Below are 15,688 nucleotides of genomic sequence, written 5' to 3'. Positions count from 1 at the left end.
AAAGGAGATGAGAAGGCAGGTTTAAATTGTAGGCAATTTGGGAACCCTAAGGCAAGCAGTTTCTAGTGCTCTGAAATGCAGTGTCTGGTTGCATAGACTGTTTATTGTTAGCAAACTCTCTCATACAGCTTCTGAGTGAGCGTCCTTCTGGCGGGGGTTTTGGCCTGGGTGTCTCAGTAGTGTAAGAAAAGCAACACCCTAGCAGACTGACTGAGTCATCTTGGCTGTGCCAGTTCCCATGGATGCTGGCCCCCCTAGTGTTTTTTCTCATCATGATTTACTGTGTTTAGAGATCGGTGTGGTTCTCCCTTTGTGGTTCACGTTCTTGTGACACACCAGGCACAGTGTACCTGTGTACCTTCAGATCTCATAGCAATTTTTACTACTTTTCTTACCCAGATTATCAAATTTATTGAAGAAGCAGTTCCGTTTTGCGGCATGGCTGGGCTGTTGCTGGAAGAGCTGCATCTGTCTCTGCCTGTCTGGCTCCTGCTGCTTCCACACATCTGTGGGAGTGCTCCTCTCACCCCTGGGAGCTGCAGTGGCAGAATACTGTTTGCAGTCTTCTTAGGGTTAGCTTTCTGTCAGTTTTATATCCTCGAAGCACATTTTCTCAAGGTTAGGAAAGGACCTGTGCTAGTAAAGGGCAGTGGCGAGAGCATGTGGGGGAGCTCAGGAACTTCAAGGCCCCTTCTGCTGGTGGTATCTTTAGTCTGCACCAGACCCATTGAGAATGGAGTCAAAATGCTCAACCTTTTTTAAAGAAGTAAAACAATAGTTACGAAATATTCTTTTATGTTTGTTATTGTGGTGACTCAGCCTTTAGTTGTGAATAATTGCTGTCTGTTCATAGAATCCTTGACCAAAAAGTGATTAGAATAAACTAGATGAATTACTCTCAGGCCTCTTGCCAACAGTGACCAACTCTCTCAGTTAGCCCCTCTTTTTTTCTCTCCTCTTCTGTGGTGTGAAGGAGTGTTTGCTCTGCTACAGCCTTTGCCCCAGCTGGATGGCCTCTGTTGTTGTGTTTGGTGCTTGGGACTGTGGAGAGGGCTCTTGTGTGGTTTGGAAATAGGTTGTGTGCACTCCCTTCTTTGAAACCAAACTGAAATAAGCCTTGTCTCAAAGATAAACCCTCACAGGTATGCCATCTAATGTTGCCTCTTCTTTCTCTTAAGTGGCCTCAGTAGTGCTGAGCTCAAGTGCAGGCCAGATGAACATACTTGCTATGTTCTTGGATATTGAAAGAAATGAGTTTAGAGGACTTTAATGGGAAAGGAAAGTGTACCATCTGTTTCAGTCCAAAGGTGAAATAAAGCTCTAAGAAGAAGTGATGGTTATCACACCAGTCTACTGCTGAAAAATTTGCACTGATGAAATAAACGAAAATCAGTGTTGGGTATTTTTCAAAAGATATGAAGTTGTCACTCTTTACGGACATAGGCCATTAATAATATTACTGTCTGATAATTAAATGGGCATAACTTTTGTTTTTAGCATGTACAAAAGGAGGCAGAGAAAGAGCTGAGGTAAAGTGTATTTTTAAGCCATAATTTTAATGATGTTACAGCATATATTTAAACCTTAACTGTCTTAATACAAATGTCATTTTTAGAAGATGTTTTACTTACTACTACACAGTACAGTAGCATAAAAAATTGGATATTTATCCTTTAAGTAAAAAGTCTCAATTTTTCTCTGTTTAGTTCATTAAATGGTATCTCAGTGTTGCATTCTTGCTGTAGCATTCAGTGTTCACATCTCTCTGAATATTTGAGTTTTATATTTTGCTCTAAGTTACTAGGTGCAGCTTGGGAGGGAAGGAGCTATTCTGGCTCTTTTCGAGACTGAAAAACTACAAATGGAAGGAAGTAGCACATTTTCAGTATACCTGGAGGACTTAATCGTTCTGTTAGTCTTAAAACAAGGCAGAACTCTTCTCCCCTTTCTATTTGTCTCCTTTGCCTTCGTTTTGAATGAGGGGCATGCTCTGTGTCAGATATTAAAGGGGGAGATGAACGGGTAGGATTTTCTGGCTGCTCTAAAGTGAGAAATGATATCAACATAATAATTGCTGGAGATCTGAAGTGGAACAAAGGTTGCAAAGCAAGTTAAGCTTTTCCTAGCTCCTCAATTGCATGTTATTTTGTGCATTTTGGGATTTTTTTGGAAAGTGACAGAAGATGATGAGCTGAGCTGGAAGAAGTAGTCTTTAATTTAGTTTGATATGGAAGACATGTTTATGCTTTTAATTCTGATTTGTCATTTTTTGTTGGAAATAGCATTTTGTGATGCCCTCTTCTTGCTTACCTAAAATAGAAGGTCTGGAATAGGGAGTATCGGTAACAGTCAATTAAATCACATTTTTTGCATTTCGATTGAAAATGAGAAACTTCACTTACTAAGCTGCAATCTCTAGCTTAGGATAACTGCAAGTGATTCGACATTTTTCTTGGCTGTAGAAGTAGAGCTGAATTTGATGGCTACTGTGTTTGATAGATTTTATCAGAGGAAAGTCATGTTCTAATGATGCAGCACTTTGTAATGACTTAAGGAAGGACAGAACAAAAACATTTTATGTCTTGATTTGGCATTGGAATTAATAGTATTAATTATTATTATTATTAAATTAATAATAATTATAATAATTATTGTATACCTCTTGCTTATTGTCAGCCTGAGATAGTCTTTGGGTTGTTAGCCTTTTGAATATCTTAGCACTAATAAATTTCTTTCAAGTGTATATTTCTTCTAACTCTAACCACAGGAATAAATATGTGTTAATACGTTTGATTTTGAACACAGGCTTTTGAAATATATTGTTCATTTGGTCAGGAATTCTCAGTTATTAGCTTTCTTTTGTCCAAGCAATATGTAAGTAGTTTACTGTTCTGTTATACCTTTCTTTTGAAGTCATTTTATTGTGCTAAGGGCTTAGCACTTCAGAAAGGGAAGTCATTGCTGCTTGTGCTTATAGATAGGGAGATTTTTCAGACTAGTGCAACAGCAGTTCTGTGATCCAGTGCATTAAATAAAGAAAGCTTTCAGCGTGTGATCTAATTATTACAACTTAACAAATATCTTTGTGATTTTGTCCGTATTAACTCTTGTAATTACAAACTTGGTACTTGCATTTTTGCCTCATTTTGTGTATAAAATAGTTAGATTTTGTAAAGTGAAGTGCAGCAACTTTACAGATCCATGTCAAAAAATATAGGCATACAACTAGAGTTATAAGTACAATTACATAATGCATTGCAATTAAATCAAAGGATTGTTCTGAGAAATGAGAGCTGTATTTAGCTTTTATTAAAACTCCCACTTTTAAGTTTTGATATCAGTTGCTGAAATGAATGGGTACATACCACGTGGAATATGCATTCATCTATATAAAAAGCTTAAGATTTCAGTGGAAAACAGTTTTAAACTTCGAGTGTTTTAAAAATATCCAGGAGAAATACTCCTTGTGCTGTCAGTTAGGAAGAAAAGCAAGATTTATCATTGAAGAACTGTTTAATAGACCTTTCTATTACAATTGGTTTGTATCTGTGGGTAGAGAGAAATACTGAGTGTAGATGCATGTAATGGTTCCTCTGTCTCCTTTCCTCTGTTATTGTCTATATACAAGTAAAAGTCATATCATAAATGCCTTTCTTTTCTTTTTTTTCCCTTGAAATACACAGAATAGTAAGTATCTGTCTAGACATAAAACCCAAGCTCATCATGTAAACGTATTGCAGAAAATTGCAGTTTTAGCAAGTTGGCAAGTCTTTTGTCCCTTTCTTTTACATTCAGTGTGTTAGACACTGAGATTTTAATCTTAGTTTAGCCCTGCAACTTCCACGATGCAATTTAATTTGTTTTATTGGAAATAACAGTATGTTGTTTATTAAAATGTATAGTCTAACCTAAGCCTTAGACCCAATTGCATACAAAGTAATGAAACTCAGATTCAGATATAATCTTTTGTCTTTTGGGTAGTAGCCTGGCTATGTCCTTGTATTCACAACTGCTGTGGTAAGGGCTGTGCTCAGTACTGGGGATGGATGCAATGCAAGCTTGTCTGTACATTTTGTCTTCCTGTTTTGATGATTAAAACTAGCTCCTTATGCCCTGGAAGCAATGGGCAGTTTGTGGGAAGCCACTTCCCGGCGGCTCTGGCCTGTTCAGACTCCGGAGGCTGTGCAGGGCAGGCCTGCAGCTCGCCAGCAGTCAGCATGGAACAGGGAGGGCTGGATTAGCTGCCACTGTGGAGAAGTGGGCCTCCACCTGAAGCAGTGACTCCTGATACATAGCGAGGGAAAGCAGCGTCCATTCCTTCCCTTGTAGTCAGGCTGCATCCTCAGCCCCCAGCTCTCTGTTTCACTGATGCTTTGCACTCAATAGGAAGAGTGGTTGGGTCAAATTGTATTTTTAAGTGGAAACTTAAAAAAAAAAAAGAAAAGCCAAAAAAAACCTCCAATTTCAGATAATGTGGACTGAGCTTCAAAGTCTTGCTATTTTGGTTCTCTTGATATTGTCCTTCTCCTTCTATAGTTATGTGTAGAAGGATGAAGTTTGCATCAGGCTACTGCTTTGGTGGTTTGACATCTGTCAGTAAGAGTGAGACTTTGCCTCTCCTCTAACCTTATCTCCATCGTAGGTAATCAAAGTCTCACAATCTGAGTTCAGTAAGTTTGTAGAGTTGAGAGGTAATGATATTGGCTGGGCAATACTGAATCTTCTGAAAGTCTGTAATACTTGTCAGATGATAGCACTGAATGCGTGTTCTCTACCATGCAAAAATGAAGACTGCTGTTTTCTTTGTCTGAGACTTGGTAACTTTAATTTGCCAAGACTGTGTTTTATTCCATGAAGAATGCCTTCTGAGTCCAAACTCTGCAGCCTGACAGGAGGATTGAAATGTTCTGTGATAGTACAGATATGATAATCCTTGCTCCTATTCTGAGCAATTTCATGAAGAATGTGTGAAATGCAGTACCAAATCGATTTGTGTTTCTCAGGAGCTGTTGCTGCTGAATTCTGGGTAAAAGTAATGTAATAATGTTGGGAGAGACTTAACAAATACCCAGGTACACAACTTTTCTTCCTAGTGATTTCAGGTTATAAGTGTGTGTGTGTGGGGGGGGGAGGGGCAGCCCACAAAAGAAAACTTGGAAAGCAGTAATGGTTTTTATAGCTAACATAACTGAAAAATTGATTCTTTTCTGCTGCTGTTTTACCCTTCCACAGTAATGTAGTCCTGTCTTAGCCAACCTCTATAGCAAATACACTGCACTTGCTTTCACAGCCTGGCGGAGTTAAAATTAAGAAGAAAAAATAAAGTTAGAAAGAAAGAAAATGTTACACTTGATGATTTGTTACACCCTAAGCCCAGAGGCTGAGGCAAGTTTGCCTTAGTTACGTTAAGAGACTGGAAGTGCTTTTACCCTGATTTAGTGAGTGTTGCATACTGCAAGACTGAACTATGGACTTTATCAGTTGCATTAATAAGGAAAACCATACCATGTTAGAATGGCTAAATTCACTGTCATTCCTGCTTCTGATGTACCATCTTTTCAGCAAAAAGTTGTAATTGAAATACAGTAAATACTTACATCTTAAACTTGTCAGTATCTTCATTTAGAAAACATTTTTCATAGAGATTCAGCTAATATCAGATCCACTAAACTAGAAGAAAAAGAGTCTATTCCTTTTTTAAAAAAAAAGAAAAATTTACTTAAAAGAAGAACTTGCTGCATGTTAGTTGTATTGTTCCTGATTGTATATCAAAATGTTTGAATTTTCTGTGCTTCTAAGGACGAGTTTTTGTTCCCAGTCATTATCTAATCCAGCAAGCCATCTGACACGTGCATGTGCAAAAGGAAGGCAAAATTTAGGCTTTTGGCTAAAAATAATAGAAACCCTCAAATGCTGCAGCTGAGCCTCCGTTTTATGAGATTTTGGTGAACTCCCGTGACTGACTTCTAATGCTCATAACATAGCATTTAACCTTGTTTTATCTGGTTAGTGTTTTTATCACATTTTTTTTCTGCATTTATGGAAGAAAAAACTGAGACTAGAGGGCCTTATCTGTGTTGGTAGCAGGTGGTAGCTACTTCTAATTACAAAGGAAGCATATGCTGGCTGCTGTTTCAACTGGTTACCAACCTGAGTTCAACTGCAGCATTTGTTTAATATCTAACAGTAACATAAAAACCTGTGCCCAGATCTTGTATGCTCACTGTGTTTCCATTTGGCTTATCTGATGGTATAATTCAGCTTTAGAAGTACATTTACTGAAGCAGATACTAGTTGAGCATGTTTTGATGCACGGTGTTTTCTGAGTGAGCAGGTCAGTGTGGGGGCCTGCACTGTGCTCTCAGCTCATCTCAAAATGCTCAGCCCCATTCCCTGCTCTGCTGTTAGGAGCAAAGTCTAGATGTCAGCAGAATCCTTCTGTTCACCCGTGTCTGATGGTGTGACAGTGCTTCTGCTGGCGCAGCCTGTAACCTCAGCTTTCAGCTTTCTGTTTGCTGAGCAGTTAGAGAGGAGTCATTGCCCCTGCTGGAACCACGTTCTCTGCAGCACTTGAGGTTAAACAGACAGAGGAGGTCTTTTGGCAGTCTCCAGCTGCTGGCGAGGTGAACTCATTGTGAAGAAAACAGATGAAGCCATGGAGAATGAGGGTTAAATGTCAACCTGCTGCTTGTAAATTGTCAGGTATCTTCTAGTACGAAAGATGAAAATGGGAGCTGAATGAAGAGAATACCTTGAACAATGCAGGAAACCAGGTGGAACTGAAAAGTATGAAAATCGGAGGCCTGCTGGTTGCTTACATGTTTCTTACAGTGAATAAATGAATCAGAGCCCTTTGTGATGGGGAATGGATGGTTTTATGTAGGTGTTCAAATGCAGGGTCACAGCAGAGACCAGCACTGGCATTAGGATTTTGGGTGAGGGCAGCGCTCTGGGTATAGATGACAGGGCCGAGGTGGTGGGGGACTGTGAGAGCGGGGGCAATGGGAAGAGACTGTGAGCTGAGGTGATGGAAACAACCCCTCATGTGTCAGAACTGCTGCTGCCTGGAGAAACCCGTGGCTCAAACACACTCAAGGTACAGTGGCGACCACTGGCACAAGCAACATGGGGAGAGGTGAGGATTGGATGCTCTGAAAGATGATTCTGGGCACACACGGAGGGAGGGACTTAGGTTGCAGAGAGACTTCAGGGATGTAGTGACTCCAGAGCAATGTGAGAGATTTCCCCAGGAGAGGACTGAAGCAACAGTCATGGCAGCTCATGGTAGTTCCTTGCAGCCAGTCTGCCCAGCTGTTTTGAACTACGTAGGGGACTCAGGCCATGTGAGACAGGGAGGCTGTGAGAGCAGCCACCGCACTAACCCACCAGACCTCCATCCTAGGCTGTGACGCGTCTGCTGAACTCCAAATCCTGTCCTTCGTAAAGTTCTGCCTAATTCTGTGATTAAATGTTTTGGTATCTGAGCCCACTGGATCTCTGCACTGTTAGTGGTGTTAAATTAAGACTGTCAGGAGAAGGAGCGCAAGGAAGCCTTGGTACTGATCTTTTTTGAAATGTGTTCGTTTCAGTAAAATAAAGAAAGTGTCCTAATACAGAGTACAGTTTAATTATTTGTAAGGTATGCAGAGTTTCTTTCTAATGCTCTTTGGATATTTTTTAATCATAATCCCTTACCTTTCAGTCGTACATCTGCCAAATTTAGCCACTGATCTTATATTGTGCATTTTAAGTGTGTAGTTTGAGAGTTTAATTTTCCATTTGTTTTCTTCTCCTCTCCTTCCTCCTCTTTGTTTGGAAATTTTAACCTGTCCCATTTGTTTTCATGCTACTTTTCAACATCAAAATACTTCTCAAAATCACACAAAGGTGGATAAGAGGTAGAGGTAACTGGAAATATTACCATTGTATGCATGCTAGATAACAATATTTGTGCTCGTTAGCTAGAAAATCTTTTTTCATCGACATACTATGTTGGTACCAATAATACTGGCAATGGAGTAAGATTAAAAAAATGAAACAAGCAAAAACAAATGTTGAAAGAAAATGTTTTGGTAATAAGAGGTGACAATGTACCACCTATAAAGAACATCTCTCTTTAAATTCTTGCCCTGGACAATTCCTGTTGTTCTGCTAATGAGCTGATGTGCAGAGACGAGGGTTTTATGCTTCTCTAGTTCATACTTCAGTGCATTAGTGGACTGACCATAGTGACTGTGACTTTGAGTTAATTTTTTTTGCTTCCTTTTGATGTAGAATAGAAAACTGATGAAAAAAAAATAAAAAAGAGAGCTCAGGTTTTGTTTTCTCTCTGATTGCTTTTGCTACTTTGTGTTACTTATCAGAAGTTTAGGTTGGTTTTCAGAAAGTCACTTTTTCTTGCATAGTGGAGCTCTGCAGTCTTTGCAGAATGATGATGGGTTGTGTGTCTTCCCCTAAATATTCTGCATGTATTCCAGTGGAAATATAAAATACTTGCTGCAGCAGCAGCTGTTGCTTCGAATGTCTGCTGTGTGTTGCAACCCTTTAGATGCCTGAATAGCTACAGCTTTTGTTCCTGAGACTTCTCTGCGAAAGAGTTGTAGGCCAAGAATCTCTGCATTCTTTGGCTCTGTGGTGTTCTGCTGCTGCTACCATCGCAGAGATGGATGTTGGAAACTCTTATGAGCCGTCTATGAACCTGACATCACTTTTGTATAATGCAATGGAAAATAAGCTAATTAAAAGTAGTCCTCCCACAGTTGCAAACTACTTTCAGAATCCCAGCACTTTTATACCTTCCAATCCCACTGCAGTGCTGACCAGGAGTTATGAAATAGGAAGGTTCTTGCGTGACCTCTTCTGCCTTTCGTTGATGCAGAAGTCACTCAAGTTGCTGTGAGTTACTTTGATCACTTGATGACAGGTGAGATGAAAGTGATCTGGTCAGTTGTGACTAGCGACTTCAGTCACTTATACAGCGTTTCTGGTATGATGAGGCTTGCGAGTTGACAGCATAAGCTGGTGAATTGTGTGTCGTTGTCCCAAAAAAAGGTTCATGAGATTTGGATGAGTCTGGCGTCCTTCTGTGAGTAGGATTTAAAGCATGCTAAATTTTTAACACAAGTGAGTTCCTCATGAAACAACGTGTTTATGGAAAAACAGGCTTCTGGAAAGGGCTGTTAGCTGCTGTTCACTAGGCATCACTCTTGCATTCACGCTTTTTAGCAATTACATATTAATATGTCTAATAGCTTTTAAGAAAGTTCAAAGCATGTATTTTGTGATACCCTCCCACCCACTGAAAGAAAACCCCTAAGAAATCTTGTTTCTTCTTTTATGCAGAATGCATCAAACTCAAAGATGAAGAAAAAAACAACTAAAACCCAAGAAGCCAAAAAAATATTGAAGAAGAAATTTAAAGTGAACACAAAAATAGTCTTTACTGAAGATGGAGAGGTAAGATAATTCAGAATAACTCCATACTGGTGGGAACTGAATTTGTAATTTATGTAAAGAACAGTTAGTACATGTACCTGTCTGTACTTTGTTTCTGAGTGTTATCTTCAAGTTCAGATGGAATAAAGAACCCATTTTTTCCTTGTAGAAATGTAATGCTGTTTTCTTATAGGTAATTGCCAAAGCTCCCCTAAGTCTTGAGGTAACATACAAAACTTAGAAGGAGTCTGTCATGTTCTTTCCAACATTTGGTATTTCTAGATTGAAAATATTGTTTGAAGACCTAAGGAAGTACCAAATTTCCACCTACTTGTGCTGATGTAAAATTGCATTGAAATTTGCCAGTGATATAATTGGATCTTTTCGTAGCCCTTGGAAGAATGTATCGATTCGGTCCAGAAAGGAGCGACTGTGGATTGCTAGTCACTGTTGGGTTTCATTGTGGTGATAACCTCAGGAGGAAGTCTCTGTGCTCCATAAACTTCTCTTACGTTTGATTTTACAGCCTCAAATATGTACATTGTTTTTCCATTTCCTACACTGAGAAAAATGTAGTGGTTATTTTTTAAATTACTTTTAACTGTAGATTAATTTCAAGTACCTCATTTGTTTTCTGACCAAATAAAATAATTTTATAGCCATATAAATAGTGGCATTAGACAAAATTTAAAAGGTTTTAGAGGTTTCTCCGTTGACTGGAAATTATACATTTGGATATTTTTGGATATTCTAAAGTAGTTGTCTGTTCTTAAATTACACATGCAGATGCTTCATGTGTTGGTACAATGAAGCAGAAAGGATGTAGAGCAAAAATTAGCAGAAGAATTATGGTTAGAAAAGTACACAATGAACATGACTTATGTAATGAAACAAACTTTGCATCTATGGATGTTTCTTCTCCTTTTTTTTTACTGGGCAGTGTAAAGCTGTACTTTCAAGTTTTACTGCTCTTCTCCACATACTTCTCTTTGATAAAAATAAATTTCCTTTAAGAAATATATTTTCTTAGCAAACATAATCACAAAAACTCAATTCTATGAGTGAAAACAGTAGATTGGGATTACCAAGATATAGGTGAATAACACAGTGCACAATAGGAAGTCCTAAACATACTTTGTCATTTCTTTCTGTTTTTACAAGCTATCTGAAAGACGTTCTGTATTTTCTGTCATTTAGTTTCTTTTTTAAGAGTTAGTACTCTGTATATCTACTAAGCAGGAATGATTTTTGCAAAGATGTCTTTGCATATCATAAGGTATATGCTCATATGTTGTAGGTGGGGATGTTTTTTGATGGATATGTAGTTTTTTGTTTCAGTTTAGAGTTTCAGATACTTAAATGACATTGTATTTCGTCATGTCATCCACAAGTCAAACTTCAATCTCAAAAGACTTCCAATCGAGTTTTCATATAATAACCAGTATAAACCTCCACGTCTATCCTCCTTGCTTCCCTAAAAATATGGAGCTACAGTCGTGATTTTTCATGCAGTCTGTGATGAAGTCTTATCAAATTCTTCTCTCCATTAATGTGTTGGAGTATTTAGTGTTTACTTGAAAGCATGCTATTTAAATTGACTGTTGTTCTGCTGCATGTATTTTGGAGAATTGTTTCTTGAAAGCAAATATAATTTTTCTCCTAAAATGACTAACAGGGTTACAAATTATTTGTGCCGTTAGCCACAAATAATGTGTTGTTTTTTCACAAATTTGTGAAAAACAGGAAAAAGTTCAAATAAATCTGTTAAACAGTAACATGGTGTAATGAGGATTTCATTTTCAAATACTTATTTTTGACTGAATGTGATATTGAATAAGGTATCTGAGTTTGTATTGTACAAAGTTTTGGGTTTTTTTCTTTGCAAATGATTGGGTTTCAGATTGGATAGTAGGAACAATTTATTCTCAGGAAGAGTGCTGAGGCACTGGCACAGGCTGCCCGGGGAGGCGGTGCAGTCACTGTCCCTGGAGGTGTTCAAGGAATGCATAGATGTAGCACTCAGGGACATGGCTCAGGGAGCAATATTGGTGGTGGGTGGACAGTTGAACTCTAGATGATCTTAGAGATCTTTTCCAACCTTAATGATTCTGTGATAATCTTATTATTTAGTCCAGAAAAATATTGTATTCGACTGCTTCGAACATAAGAGCTTTAATGTTAAAAAATGTTCCTAACGATTGTTTTTCTTGTTGTGTATAATTCAGTTAGTGCAGCAGTGGCCACCTGTGCAAAAATCCGGTTTGGCAAAAGCAGATGAAGAAGATGATGCTAGCGGCATCAACTTAGATAAGGTGAAAGAGATACTGCGGGAAGAAGACAAATTTGACAAAGAAGAATACAGGAAGAAAATTAAGGAAAAACACAGGGTAAGTTAATTTCTTCTTCAGTTACTGAAGTGCAAAAGTAGATACTTTGACACAGATTACTCAGTAAGTGTACTTAAATATATTATGAAATAGGTGCAGTACAGGTTTATTTAAATGCATTGCTATTTTCAGCGTTACATAGGACACTGAAGGACTGTTCTGATGTTGTGAATAGCTGATTAACTCAAAGCCTTATACAGTAGTTGTTTATAACAATGCAACTTTGATTACAGCTTTAAAATCTGGTAAGAATTTAGTGGGAGTGTTATTTTAAGGGTTTAAGGCCTTGTTTGGATGGAAGAAGATGTTTGGTTGTTTTGAAAATTGAAAAAAACTCTGAAATGTTTCTAGACTACCCTAAGCTCAACGTTCAGTAATGCATTTCAAATAGGCGTAAACTAACTTTTTGCATCAGTATTATTAAGACTATTATTTGGTGTTTTTTTTTTCCCATGATTTATTCGAACAGTGTTGTGGAATTTTTGGCTTTAATTTGGAAACTTTAGTAACTGCAGTCAGGTATTTGGAACAACTTGGATGTTAAAAAGAAACTCAGGCATTTAAAAACCTTTAAATTGCATACCGTATTTTTGCAAACTGCTTCTGGATTATTTGTCATTGACCTGAGTGGAGTTTTCTGACCTTGTCACATAGCGATTGTATGAAAGACAACTGGATGCCTTTAGCATTCAGTAATCATGCTATTAGTAATCATGCTAAAGGATATTGTGAGAAAGGTTCGCATTTCTTCTGCTGGTGGGTAAATGTGAGATTCTGGGACTATATTTTATTATTGGCTTACTTGATGTTCAAAGCTTCTATTTTCCAAAGCATTAAAATTTGTTGTTTTATTTCCCTGCTTTGCAAATGCTGACTTGATCCAGTTTGCCTTTATCCACTAATTGCTAGTGATTGATGCTGGATGTTCTGGCCTCAGCTAAGGCTTGTACTTGAACAAAACTGTTCAGAGAGGATTTACAAAATCCTCAAGTTGTGTTTGGGCGCTGAAGTATTCCAGCTGAAGTCAAAGCATACTTCACACATTTAATTTGAAAGTCTGCCACCGTACTCCTGTTGAAATCATGCGATCTAGAAAAATCTCACCTTGTTTTTCATTAGTGCAGTGTTGCATTTAAGAATGGCTGCAAAGAAATAATTTATTGTCTATAATACAGATAAAATTACCATGAGTTTTACAGGAAAACAATGGTATTAGATTTCAAAGATGCAGCCTGAAAAACAAGGAGACTGATATATGACTTCACAGTCAATCTGCCATTTACTGTCAAATTCATATACTTTGAGTGATGCTGTTTTATGTTTGATGCTAGACTCTAATGATTAAATGCTTCATCAACTGGTCCGTTAGCACATCTTCGTCTTTGTAGTGCCAAGGAGAACAAATAACATTGATCAGATATTCACTTGCATTTAGAAAAGCAATATTTCACCTGTGGAGATACGACGAATGCCTCCTTTTGAAAGCCAGACAAATAAAATGAACAGAATATGCCACATCATAAATGTAGAGTGGCGGTTTTTCTTTGTAATTATGGAAAGTGACAAGTTGCTTGTAACCTGCATTACTACATAAAAGTTTTTCACATTACACCTAGGTATTATTCTCTAGGAAAAGAAATAAAAAGGAAAAAGAAAAGGAGGAAAGGTGTTGTGACAGATAGAAGAAAATATTTTTATAAAAAAAGTCTTCTGATTGAGGGATGGTGAAATGTGTCTTCAGGTTTAAAAGCTGCATTCAAGCAATGCTTGCACATTCAGAGTTTTTATTTGTGGCTTAACAGTGAGAAGTGAAAAGTGTTCCTTAAGGTAAATCCTTTGTACGTGACATGTACAAAGTTCAGAGTTCAGTTTCCTGATTGTCATTTAATTTTTGAAGTGGTCTTACCAAATGTTTAGTATCCTAAGTTTTTACTTTCCCATATTTAAAAAAGATGAAATTGAAAGGGGCAGGAAAGCTGATAGAGTTCAGAGTTCCCTTTGTTAGACCCTCATTTGCTGCCCTGCTATCTCACCACTCTTGCGGCTGAAGATGATCTTACACCCTTGCTTTAGAAAACATTCAAGTTTGAGATGCGAATTAATTTTAGACAAAAATAATAGAGGCTATATAAGGTAAAGTAGCACAGATGGAATGTATTTTTGTTGCTGTTCCTTATTACTGAGACACGCTTTGTGTCAGCATTTCCTGACTGCAAGCTGTTGCTGCTTAGGAAATAGTTGTAATAGTTAGGAAAATATGATAAGTCCTGTTGCTTTGTCTGATGTAAGCAGAGGGAAGCAGCGTCTCCCTTCTCTTGGGTTAGATTAAGCTGGTCAAGTGATCAGAAGAGCCACTCTTCCAGTGATCTGTGGAGGCGCTACACTGTTGTTGTTTGGGGCAGATATTACTCAAATTTTTCTGCATAGAAACTGATAATTGGTTAAACTGACACTGTATGGAGAAGCTCTGTGCTATAATTTAGAAATTGTAGCTAAGTGAGTATTACAGGGTATCCACTTTCAGCCATTGATTTGTCAGTCATACTGTTTTGGAACTTACTGCACTATCAGTGGGGCAAGTTGTCAGCTCAGGATCACCTAAAGAGTGCTAAGGAACAGACAGGATTTTTGAAGGATATTTAAGGCTGGATCAAGGAAAGCCTCATTATTTAACATTCAAGCTGCCTGACAATAAAAAGGAATTATGTGGCCACTCTCACATTGCCTACCCAGGGGTGTTTAAAAAGTTCACCTATCTCATAAAGTTTCCCTTCCTAAAAGTTAACAGCATCAATTAACAGTAGATACTTTGCTGAGTCTGAATCTTTGACAACAATCTCAGTGCCACTAGCGAAGAAGAACTGCATCATGACTGTCATGGACAAGCCTGATCAGATGCCTGATCATTCTCAGAATTTCCTATTAGAGGTTTCATTGTATGCATATTTTTGTCTCAAACATGGTGGTGAGTGTGGTTGTGAGGGAGCATGCCATTAGCAGTTAAATCTGGGTTCGTTTGAATTTCTTGTTACTGAAGCTACTATCTGCAGTTTTATATACAGCCCTGTCCATATGATGAGAAACTTAAAAACAGCACAATCTAATGGATTAAAAACGGTACCAAAAGACAGGAATTTTGACATGTAGTTGTGCTGTGAGCTGGTAGTAAGCCCTTAAGCAGGTCTCTTACCACTTCCTACATCTTGCACTGTTAAAGGTAGGTGCACCCTCCTAAGGCATAGTGTGAGTTATGAACACTCCTGGAGACCTAAATGCAGAAAGGACTTGCGACTCACAAATAACGAAGGAGTGAAACAGTTGGGGAGTAAATATTAATTGAAGAGAGTGATAAATCAACATAGATATAGGCATGCGTCTTCAACCATTCACTTGGAGGGGACTGAATTGAATATGTGGTTAATACTGTTCCTGGTTTGCTTTGTGGAATGGCTTTGGTCTTGTAACCCCTGAATTCGGTTTAGAGAGCTCCGGTGGCAAACTGTGATGCAGGGTATTATAGAAGATATAATCAGTGCTTTATAAAATCTCTGATTTATTTGAAATTCCTACTGTTGGATAGTATAAAAATGTGACAGCTTTTCTTCTATGTAATGAGAACATGCCAAAATGTGTGCTGGGACTTGGGTGCGTGGTGTAGAAGTGAGTGCAATTTCTTGGGTACTCCATGTGCGTGTGTCAACGGTTTGCGGGTGTTCAGCCTGGTTCCGTGATGAAGGGGACGGGGGATCCACGGCTCCACACCCCAGGAAAAGGGAAAAAGGGTAAGGAGATGGCCCTGAGAGCAAAGAACAGCGGCAACAATCTGAGGAGAAACAAACTAATTTACTAAATAAGATATCGGAATG

The 15,688-nt window shown here is 38.2% G+C and overlaps 1 protein-coding gene across 1 annotated transcript in view; it reads left to right on the top strand.

The window, feature by feature from the left end:
* Nucleotides 1-15,688, top strand: part of DDX10 (DEAD-box helicase 10) — a 172,771-nt gene that overhangs the window by 88,434 nt on the left and 68,649 nt on the right. The window contains exons 14-15 of the mRNA XM_021380233.1: nt 9,343-9,456; nt 11,661-11,822. Of these exons, the coding sequence (XP_021235908.1) occupies nt 9,343-9,456; nt 11,661-11,822 (276 nt within the window). The remainder of the gene's footprint in view (nt 1-9,342; nt 9,457-11,660; nt 11,823-15,688) is intronic.

This window comes from Numida meleagris, chromosome 1, assembly GCF_002078875.1.
Source record: "Numida meleagris isolate 19003 breed g44 Domestic line chromosome 1, NumMel1.0, whole genome shotgun sequence".
NCBI lineage: Eukaryota > Metazoa > Chordata > Aves > Galliformes > Numididae > Numida > Numida meleagris.
Note: the sequence above shows the minus strand (reverse complement) of the source record. Positions and strands in the feature narration are given on the sequence as shown.